The sequence below is a fragment of the Pocillopora damicornis genome, chromosome 10 (assembly GCF_964200805.1).
Source record: "Pocillopora damicornis chromosome 10, jaPocDami1.2, whole genome shotgun sequence".
NCBI classification, from domain to species: Eukaryota; Metazoa; Cnidaria; class Anthozoa; order Scleractinia; family Pocilloporidae; genus Pocillopora; species Pocillopora damicornis.
The window spans coordinates 22,750,437-22,761,731 of NC_142679.1; the positions used below are offsets into that span (position 1 = coordinate 22,750,437).

General features: G+C 37.1%; 2 protein-coding genes across 2 annotated transcripts in view; both read left to right on the plus strand.

Moving 5' to 3' along the window:
- The window catches only part of LOC149039446 (uncharacterized), a 39,106-nt gene that overhangs the window by 51 nt on the left and 27,760 nt on the right, over positions 1–11,295 (plus strand). Inside the window, exons 2-3 of the mRNA XM_089185596.1 lie at positions 2,609–2,920; positions 3,371–3,520. Coding sequence (XP_089041722.1) covers positions 2,614–2,920; positions 3,371–3,520 — 457 coding nt within the window. The 5' untranslated portion in view covers positions 2,609–2,613. The remainder of the gene's footprint in view (positions 1–2,608; positions 2,921–3,370; positions 3,521–11,295) is intronic.
- On the plus strand, positions 4,691–10,799 carry LOC149039447 (uncharacterized). Its single transcript, XM_089184069.1, has 5 exons — positions 4,691–4,847; positions 5,168–5,290; positions 5,466–5,759; positions 9,320–9,622; positions 10,759–10,799. The coding sequence occupies exons 1-5, from the start codon at positions 4,691–4,693 to the stop codon at positions 10,797–10,799; spliced, it is 918 nt and encodes a 305-aa protein (XP_089040195.1).

Genomic DNA, 11,295 nt, shown 5'->3' on the forward strand with positions numbered 1-11,295 from the left:
CAGTAAATTCTTATTCATAGTCAGAGTAATATTTTGAAGTTTACGAGCGCATTTTAATACTCTTTTGTTATCTTTATTAACCTAACAAGGCCTTGAAATATTCGCACAAAACTCTTCTCCTAGTATTGGTATAATGAATTATTTCGTCTCAATACTCACTCTTCGCGCAATAGTATTGGATAACAAATACATATTACAAGAGGTTCGTGAATATTTTGCCATTTTGCAATCCAACTTTTTGAAGCAAGATGAGTACAAACGGATGAAGTTTTAGGGAAATAGTTTTTGAAGAAGCCTAAAGCGAAGGTTTACCTGAGGGTAATTATTCACGTCTCTGCAATGCTGTTCATGAACATTTTTAACTTTTCGATTCCAAAAGATGGATAAGATGACTAGTGACAGACTTTTGCATTTTAAAAAGAAGGTGAGAGGTTTATTTAAACTTGACTGAAAAAGCTCGGCCGGATCAATATAAAACTTGACACAGCTTTTCTACGGTTTCGTCACAAAAAATTAATTCTTATGGGCCACATGACGATTAAAAAAAAAGCAGTTCTTTAAACTTTTCGCCGAAAAAAAGTTCGTGGCTCTTTGTCACAAATTGGCTCTAAAGTTGATCTTAAGCTTTGTTCAAATTTCACAAAATCTTAATCAGAAGATTCGTGTATTTCCGGTTTAAATCACTTAAACGTATCCACAATAGTCCGTATGCTTTTAAATTGATGCACCCTAAACGGCATGAATCTTAGAAACTTTTTATAAGCTGATTCTTCCTACGAGCGCTGAATATCGATAAGATGTCTACATGTATAATTAATTAGTTTGGACAATTACCAATTTTGTAAAACTCCTATCGCTTATATATTTTTCGTAAAGATTCGTATATCAAAGCATAGCATAGACTTCTTATCTGTTTACCGATTGAAAAAACTTGTTTTACCGCGAGAAAGAAAAATAAAATTAACAAACAAAGAAAGCAGAACAGAACAAAAAAGCAACTATTCCAAATATATTTGTCCCCTTGCTTTAGGCAGAATAATAATCTAACCTGCATGAAGTGATATCGCCATAGCAAGTAAAGTATTCACATTTTCAGACAACATCTGTCGGCGAGTCTCATGCGTTCAGTAGATTTCATTTGGTATCACTGAAGAGATCACATGCAAGTTATTAAAAAACTGTTATGAATAATTTGCTGCAAAGGTGGTTTGTTTCTCGGCTACTAAGTAAGGGTTCTTTACCAATGTGATCTACAACTGAGCCATGAAAGTAGGAATGAAATCCCTTTATTAAAAGCACCTGGTAAGGGTAATTATCTTCTACGTTATTAGGTTCTGAAGAGTTTTTAGGATGGGTAGATTAGTTTTTGAATAAAGACACTGAGTGGGTGGTTTGTTTCTCGGCTATTAAGTATAGGTTCTTTACCAAAGTGATCTACAACTGAGCCATGACAGTAGGAATGAAATCACTTTATTAAAAGCACCTGGTAAGGGTAATTATCTTTTGTACGTTATTTGGTTCTGAAGGGTTTTTAGGATGGGTAGATTAGTTCTTGAATGAAGACACTGAGTCGCAGGGAGCTTTGTTCGCTCCACAATAAAGTTGTCATAACTTAAGGGCGGTCTTGTGGTCAGTTATTGTTATGAAAAATGCCTGATTATGATTAACATTTGGGGTTTTCAATGAGACAAATATTAATTTTTAAGGGAAGCGCGATCAATTCTTCCGAGAAAAGGAAACAAAAATTTCATCATAGACGCTAAGGACCGAAAACTATTCATCCGTGTTATTAATATTTGTCCTCAACAGTTTGGATTGAAAAAGTGCTGCACTGAAAAAGGCTATTACAGTTCCATGCTCTCACCACGCAAAAACGTCTCTTTTTGTGAGAGAACACCAAATGTTCAACGCCTTACTAAAAGGTTCTCTCATTTTGTAATGCATGCTGAAATCCTAACCGACGACACCACCTCTGACTAAAATCATCTGCGAGGAGGAATCAACTTAATACCAAGAGATCTAACTCAATAATTAATTTTCCCGAAGAAAAGCTATTGCTAACCGAAGTACGGGATGCTCTTAAAACTGAGGGCTTCAATGGACAAGGCTAAACCTGAAAACAGTCTAGTTATTCAGTATGCAGCTGTCCACAAGTTTTGTTTTTGTGTTAATTCTAACGTAAAACGTTTTCGACATTTCCGGTTCACAAAAAGTAAACCGAGAGGATATTCAAAACTAAATAGATCGTCGCTCAAATTCATCACACAGAAGCAAATAGAGTAGCACTGTAATCTAACTCTTCTTTCGCTGAAAGAATACAACGAATTCGAAGAGAATCAAACTCAACTGATGGAAAATTAATGTGATTTAAATCTTTGACCTGTTAAAGAATATTTGAGTTCATACAAAAGAAAACATCACTTTGCTTCGAAAACTCTATCATTTTAAGATTATTTTAAAGCGAATCATGTTTCTCTTATATAAGTTTATGACAGAAAGAGGGTTTCTATTCTAACTATCCACTGTTCTCAGTCAACCTTAAGAAACAGGTTCATTCATTGATGTCGTAATACCCGGCCCGTACCTCTCACTGAATTTCGTTTTTCAGGAAAAATGCCTTGGATATTTCGTTATTTTCTTGTCTGTGTCTCGGTCGCCAACATTGTAATCGCTGAGGATCAATGCAGGATAGAAATTAACATTCGTAGAATGGCTCTCAAAGGTTTCGCTTTTAAGAGAATGGCGGTGGTGGCTCCTCACATCTGTGATATCTTATGTGAAAGGGAAATTATCTGCCAGAGCTATAATTTCAACAGAAAAGAACAGATCTGTGAATTAAACAACCGCACGAAGGACGCAAGATCCGAGAATTTCCGCTCAGACCCAGCGTGGTTTTATATTCGCCGTTTAAACGGAAGAGGTAAGTACTCAACCATGCACTTTGAATAAAGATCATGCTGCTTACAGACCGTGTTTTCCAATCTCCAGCGCCCGTTGGTATCAATTTCTCTATCAAAATAGAAAATTTCATCCTTTTCTTTATTCCTTTAAGTTTAAATATTTGTTAACTTCTTTTTAAAAAAGCAGCTCTATAAACATTGACACCAAATGATTGTGTTATTTCTACAGGAAGCTTAGGGTCCGTAAAGAACTTTGAAGAATTGGAAGCTCGAACGAGGGGTTTAGGCGAGAGGGGTCCTGTCTCCCCAGAGGGTTGTGCTTGACAGAAAGTTGAAATATTTCACAACCAAAGAAGGACATTCAAGTGAATGGAACTCGAGCTTCATTCTTATTCTCTCGTACTTTTCACTTTTTTCCTTTCCATCTGCGCTTACGAAAATTTTTTTTTCAACATTTTTACCCGTACCAGCTCCCTTGGGTTCGATACCGGAGTTACCAGCACGTTCATGCCGAGAAATAACATCAAGCGAAGGGAAAGACACACCAAGCAACAATTACTGGCTGGATCCATCTGGCACTGGGAAAGCAGTTTTGGTTTACTGTGATATGAATTTGGAAGGTAATTCACATTTAACTCGTTGTAGCTTTCATTGTGTGTTTGAATTGTCGCTTTTTTTGGTAGCGTCCTTGGTTGCTTTAAGATGTAAAAAATCACACCAGTCCTGAAAACAATGCATTGCGCAGTTTCAGCTGTATATTAAAAAGAAAAAAAAATACCCAAGAGGGAAAAAATACAAGCAAATAGACAGGGTTTAACCACACTACACTTTTATAAAGTTTTGAAAAATATTCTTGCTTTAAACCTTTACACCCTAAGATCAGTATTCATATTCTCCATACTGTTCTCTGTACATTTACTAAGGTGCTGACAAGGAGAATTTGTTTGACAATCAAGAGTTTCTTTAGTTGGTGATCATTTCCTTTATTCTTGTGACTTTAATGTTTGATTCAGGGCTGATATGGTATGGAGAAATTAGATGCCAGTCACTCTTAGGGGTTAAAGGGTTAATATTGCAGGCATTGTCCATTTTGTTGGAAGAAATGTAAACATTATTTTTGTGTTATGTGGCTATGATTGTCAATTTAGTACAATGTACTGTTTCCCTGCTAAATTAATGTTGGTTAAATTTTACTTTTTTCTTTTTTCACTCCCCAACAAGATCACGATGAATGCATCAGTGGAAACATTGCCTGTGACGTGAATGCATACTGTACCAACACTGTGGGTTCCTGTACCTGCAAGGAAGGATACACTGGCGATGGACGCTTGTGTTCGGGTACATTATTATTTTAATCATTAAATATGTAATTAAATTTAAAGATGTTTGGAATGCTTGTACGCAAAATCCTTGCAAGAATAACGCAACATGCCAAGCTAGGTTTACGGACAGAGATTATCACTGTTTCCGTGTTAGTGGATCTGGATTTAAAGGCCATGATTGTGATGAGGGTAAGGAATCTTGTATTTTTAGTGAGGCAGAAAAATGATGCATAAGTGATAAGCTCCGCAGGCCCCTCTCTCAAATTGAAGTTCTTTAAGGTGATTGGGCAGACTTATTTGAAATGGATGAATACCAACAACCGCAAACACCTCAATAGTTTGATAGTCACAGAACATCGAAGGTAAAAGCCTTTGCCTTTCATGGCTTGCGAGAAGAATAATCCAGAATGGCATAAGTTATTCAAAATACAAAAGAGGACTTACATATGAACAACTCTTTTGCTTCTCATGGTTCATCTTGGAATGGGATTCATCACTCAAGACATAGATGAGTGTTCGAACGGAACACACGGTTGTGATGTGAATGCTGAGTGTAACAATACCGTGGGATCTTACAAGTGCACGTGTAAAGATGGATTTCAAGGAAATGGAACCAAATGCACAGGTAACTAGTTCTGACATATTCATACTCCGTTTGTTACCTTCAGTTTTTCAGATTAGTTAGAAGAACGGTCTCATTTACATTATTTTCCTTTTCGTGTTCTAGATCTAGATGAGTGTATGATCGGAACACAAAACTGTAATGTAAATACTAAGTGTAACAATACCCTAAGATCTCACAATTGCACGTTTAAAGATGGAATTCAAGGAAATGGAACCAACTGCACACGTAACCAACATACCATACTCTCTATTTTCTCGATGGTACCTGTCATGTGACAAAAAGGAATGACCAGAAAACAAAACTGTTTTTTGTTGATTTAGATACCAACGAATGCACTGAAGGAAAACACGACTGTGATGTAAATGCTGAGTGTAACAATACCTTGGGATCTTACAAATGCACTTGTAAGGATGGATATGAGGGAAATGGAATCAACTGCACAGGTCAGTAACAAGCCAAGGTACCAAACAATGTTTTCACAATTAAAAAAAAACTTAACTGTTAACTGTGAACAGACGCCGGCACGAGACTAGCAAAATTGCAGGGTGCTCTGCAAGTGAACATTATTCCAAAACTTTTGGCGTATTGATAGTGTTGTTTGTTTCCTCCTTTATTTAGAGAAATTATGGTCTGTTATCATTTGCGAGGGAGGAAAAAGGACCATAAGTTGTGATAATGACCAAAGAACTATCGACGTTGTGGATGCAAATTATGGTAGACTGGACTCAAACACTTGTCATTATTCCGCAGTTAACGATACAAACTGCAAAGCTGCGAACTCTCTTTTCATTGTGCGGTTGAAGTGCAACGAAGAAGCTAGTTGCGAGCTGCATGCAGATTCTTTAGTTTTTGGGGATCCATGCCCAGGCACATATAAATACTTGGAAGTCAAGTACAAGTGTGTGAAGTTAGGTTAGTACCTATAGCTATTGTTGTATGCTGTGAACTGGGGGGAGAAATGGCCTTTTGCTACCATTTAGGACACATTTATTTTAGAGTTGCATTAGGCGCTAGATCACCCGTCCATTTTCAGTCGGGGGCGTATTAAAAAAAGATACGCAAAGAAGCAATCGTTAATATAGTCAATACTCAAATATCAAATCTTTTTTCGAATTAATACCTTTACACTTTTATCAGAGACATGGTGGATAAGTATTCATTTGTTCCCGGGGTTGCAGTTTCATTTTGTCTTGAGTGGCGCCCTCAAAAGCAAAGGAAAACTCGACAGGTGGTCTAGGATAGATTTTATGCACTAGGGAAAAAGTTCTGAACTGCCGTCTGGTCGGTGAACCCTGGGTGGATCATGCGTACACCAAAGGAGTGCAAACTGACAATTTTCAAGCTGTATGCAGAAAAATTCAATATTAGCATGCCAGACCATTTTCCTGCATAAATACTGAGATAAAAAAGGTTCAATTCAATAATTCTGGATCGCACCTTCGTGTACGTTGCTGATGAGCACTGCTGCTGAACTAGAAGCAAATGAAAATTTAGAGGTACCCTCTGTCTTGACTCCTGGTTAATCTTTCATTAGCACAACGAGATAGACTTATTGTATACATTGAAGAGAGAATGTCCACTAAGACCAAGCGAAAATGGAAATTCGTGGTACATCTCGAAAAATCAAAATTCTTAATATTTTCTCTGAAGATACCCTATAGTGGCTTAAAAAACGTGATAGGATTTTTTGCTAGAAACATCTTTTTAAACTTTCATGAAATAAAAAAGCCGTCACGAGCCAAAATGTCCTGAAAGGCATCCGAAGAATACGTGATTGGTACCTTCACATAGAATTCGCCCTTTTGAATTGGCATCATAGAAAGAACCGTTTCCTGCTTTCAATATTGATGTTGAAGTCTTTGCAAGTAACTTGACTTCAATCTAGTGAATTAAATTTAGGGGTCATGGTAAGCCGATGAAATTCACAAGAATTCACCTTCGAATAATTTGTAATTTAGCGTGTTTTTTTTAAGGGACATTTTTTGTATCCGGTAATACATCGGAGAAATTGAAATTGACATTCTTAAGAGAATAAATGCTGGCCTAAAATGGGGTGTAAAAATTAGTTTCGGGCTTTTTACCAGCGCCGGGTAGGAAGCCTCTCAAAATAGCGGTTATCACATCAAAAGCGTGTCAACCGGAAGTCAACAAATAGCACATTCTCCAAACCCGTAATCAAAGGATTGTAAAATTATTAAATTGTAATTAATCTGTTTAGTCGTCAGCAATCCACAGCGCTGAAGAACTGCATTTTTAGATCCTCTGAATAAGATATTGACTAAATATCTATTTCCGTGAGTATTTTATCGCTGGACATTTTGGGGTGGGAAGAAGAGAAACCTTGGGAACGAGGTTGCGACATCAGTAAATGGATTCCAAATTAGCGACACGGATATCCCACCTTAAAAGGCTTCAGAGACAGCTATAAGAAAAAAATCGGAATCGAGTGAGAACAGTGGGTTACCACCATTTTTTTTCCATCTTAGGGGCATATTTAATTGACACACTTCATTATAATCAGTCGTCGTCGTTAACAATCCGAGGGGGTATTCAGGGCGGCGACAAAGATTTTTTCCCCATGCTCCCGGTGTTAAGATCTGTGGCACTTTAATTTCTGTGATGTTAACGTCCTCTTCGTTACGAAAGATATGTTATTTATTCACATCACCTCCTACATTTTGCAGTTTACCTCCGTGCAATCAGCATCCGTGTTTCAATTTGGGTATTCTGTTTCTGCAACAACGTACCAAACTTTTGTAGCGTAATTAGTCTAATTATTGAATTGCACCTTGGCCGCTTGTGGGAATATTGTTGCGTAACAGGTAAATTTATTCATAATTACACACTGAGGATCTGAATGAAGGAAAATAGCAATTGGCGGGGTGTTTTGTTTGAGCTATTGTAGGTTCACCGTTATAAAATGTTATTAAATCAATGCTCATTTCATGGGAGGTAAACGTGTAGCGAAAGTATGTAAGACAATATAAAAGAGGTTCTAAAAATCTTGTGGGACGAGTCAAGATTGCCATCGATCGCCTTTATTAACCTTTACTCAGGCGGTAAGTTATACGCCGACATGGCTAGAATTGACCTGAAGTATAAAGAAATTTTTCTTCAAGGTGATCTAAACGTGACCTTTCTGTTGTACGTTTTCTTTCTTAAGGAAAAAAGGATTAATTTACAAGTATACAAATATTTTGTTGAAGGCATACGTTTATTGTTACCAGTTGTTGACAGTTAATTGACGTGATTTTCCCAATTTTTAAAGCCACGGTGCTCGGTCCTCATTAAAAGCCCGGAAATAAATTATATACCTGCTTTTATAACAACATTTCCTTTTCCAAGGATTCTAAATTTCAAGCGATTCAGAGCTTTACCGGGAAAAGAAAATGTCGCTTGAAAAAGTGAACGAAATAGAGAATTTTCAGTACGCGAATTTTAGCGATTGTTGAAAGCTTCCCGTGGCCTAACAATTCAATCTACAGGTCTTTAAATTGACCTAAAAACTTGGTTAACCTTCAAAGAGACATTTCTATGCTTAAAACAGAGCAGATTGTTTGAGAGGGTATGAAACATATTTATTTCAGCTGTTTTCATGACACGTGGCTTGTTATAAGTTTTAATTTTTTTTTTGTGGTAAAAAGTATTTTTAAAAAAATTAAACCCACCACGTTCATTGGCCTACCATTAGGTATCTTTCAAAAAATTGTCAAGGAAATTGATTTTCTATAATGTGCCACCTCCCGCTTGGTGTTAGTGGACATTCGCTCTTAAATGGTGAATTAGATACTCCAGAGGCTTACCAATATAACGGAAAAACAACGCATCAAATCACTAACCTTCATCAGACAAACAAAAAGAAGAAAAAATCTAAGGAGACCCAACTCCGTAAGAGGACTATTGGCTTGTCATAGACACTCCGATAGGCCAGTTTAAAAGGGTATTCGCGACCCTTTAAAGAGCGCCAAACGGGCCAAGAGAAATTTTCTCCGGCCCTCGCCTCAAAATGCAAAACCCTACAAGACGGAGAATTAGAGCTGAATGCAGTAAAAGAGTTAAAATTTTGCAAGCAAAAATTCCAAAAGCCACTAAATTTGGCATCTCATATCTGAGGTTTATGTAATACATTCCTTTCTCAATAAATACTTGTCTGGAAGTAGCTTTAAATCCCGAAGAAATCCTTAGGTTTTCTTTTAATTACGCTCACGCAGCTCTTTTTATTACTTTATTTATATTCTCATCCGCCACATGTGAAATCTCTGATCATTTATTCCCAAGACTAAAAGATATTTAAAGATTTAAAGATAGACGGGATAATCACAATTTCGCTTTTATTACAGGAAGAATTCGTAATTAAATATTTCACAAGATACCTGAGAGTGTATGTCCATAAATGGTAGAAGAAAATCATACTAAGAACAGTGACCGTCTCAATCAAGGTTTGACGAAAACTTTGAAACTTTATTTAATAGCATCAAATCGCTACGAGTCAATTGGTTGCTTCAAAGACAATACAACCAGTCCTGCCATAGAAACATTAGAAGGAAAAGATGATATCTTGGATGGTAACTACTCAACAAGGAATGATTCCATCGACAAATGCTTTCGTGCTGCCGAGAGGCAAAGATTTCACATCTTTGCTGTTGAGGATGGTGGACGATGCCGAGCCAGTGCTTCGGCCATAAAGACTTTCCACAAGTATAACCAACCATCGCAAAAATGTCCGTCTGGTGGTAAAGGGGGAAAGAAAATCAATCATGTCTATTACATTAAGGGTAAGAGTGTTATTTTTTATTTTATACCAAGTTATCCATGCTACAATCGCAGTGCCTCGCAAGGCTGGAATTATGGATCCCCTAGATTTGGATTTAGTTGCCCTAAAAAGCTTATAACCCCATACTTTTCTAAAACAAAGCAGCAGTTGTTATTTATGCTGCTGTTTTCTTTTACAAAGAATTCTGTGGATAAAGATTTTAGATATATGAAAATTCACATATTTGCACTGCGGTGGAAAGATGAAATTAGGAGATCCTCGCAGCTAAGAACACTACTGAAACGAGTAGTTGTAAATAGGACCTGTGAAAATTTCAGGCCCGTACGGGATTTGAACCCATGACCTCTGCGATACCGGTGCAGCGCTCTAGTAGTTGCAAATAGGACCTGAAAAAAATTTCAGGCCCGTTTCAGTAGTGTTCTTAGCTGCGAGGATCTCCTAATTTCATCTTTTCACCACAGTGCAAATATGTGAATTTTCTTATATCTAAAATCTTCATTCACTTGGATGTTTATTTGGACCCAATTCATTGACCAGCTCCCAATTGGCTTGTTAGCTCAATTGGTAGAGCGCTGCACCGGTATCGCAAAGGTCATGGGTTCAAATCCCGTACGGGCCTGAAATTTTTTTTTCAGGTCCTATTTACAACTACTCGTTTCAGTAGTGTTCTTAGCTGCGAGGATCTCCTAATTTCACAATTCTGTGGATATTGAAATATTATGTTTTAAGGACATCTTGCTAAAGCTTCTGTTTTAATAAAATTTGCTTAAATTTAAGGCGAATTGTCGCTTATACACCCATTTTATGTGATGTGTGATGGTGAAACACAATTTCATTTTAATTTTGTGGATAGGAGTTTCTTTGTGTTTTGTGAAAGCAATCATTTGCGTTTCGAGAAGAATACGACTTCTGCAGAGAACTGCTTTTTGCATACTTCGCTTGCAGCAGACCTACCACTAAATTCTATTCGAAATCTTTGTGAGGGGAATTTTTCGATAACCCAAGGGAACCGACACAACAGCAAAATCAATCGAAAACCCTACTGTAATCAACTCCCTACATACTGGAACTTTTTCATTTTTGAATTGAAAGGTAATAGAATTTTGGACCTTTTTTTCTCTGAATTCTTTTCTGCAGGAAGTTTCTATTGCAGATCAAGAAAAATCCGAAAAAATTGAAAAAATGTAAACAACGTGGAACTGCACACCTACCCCTCCCGTTCCCCAACATTAACTCAAGCTGTTTATCAGTTGACTGTGATTGGGTTAGGGGAGGGGTGGGTGTGAAGTTGCTTTGATCAAGACTGACACTGATCCGAAGTATGAATGGAAGAATAAAATACAAATGCAAATAATGTTTCTTGAAAAAAACGCTCTAGTTGTCAAAATCAAGGCTTGTTTGAAAATGTCTAGATGATTTGTAGAAAAGAACACCACAATGCTCTCTGAAGTGGATACGAGACGACTTCAGGTGATTCCTCAAGAAAAATGTTATCGAGCAATTTGTCTTAACTATCCTTAAATGTTCTCCACTATTGTCTGTTTCATAAACTGCAAAAAAAAAATAGGTCACCGTGCTTCTTTTCTCTTCGTTCTTCGCTCTGACGAAGGGCTAACGCTCGAAACTTAAGCTTGAAACTCTTTACGGCGGCCAGTATATGTTAACAACTTGGTT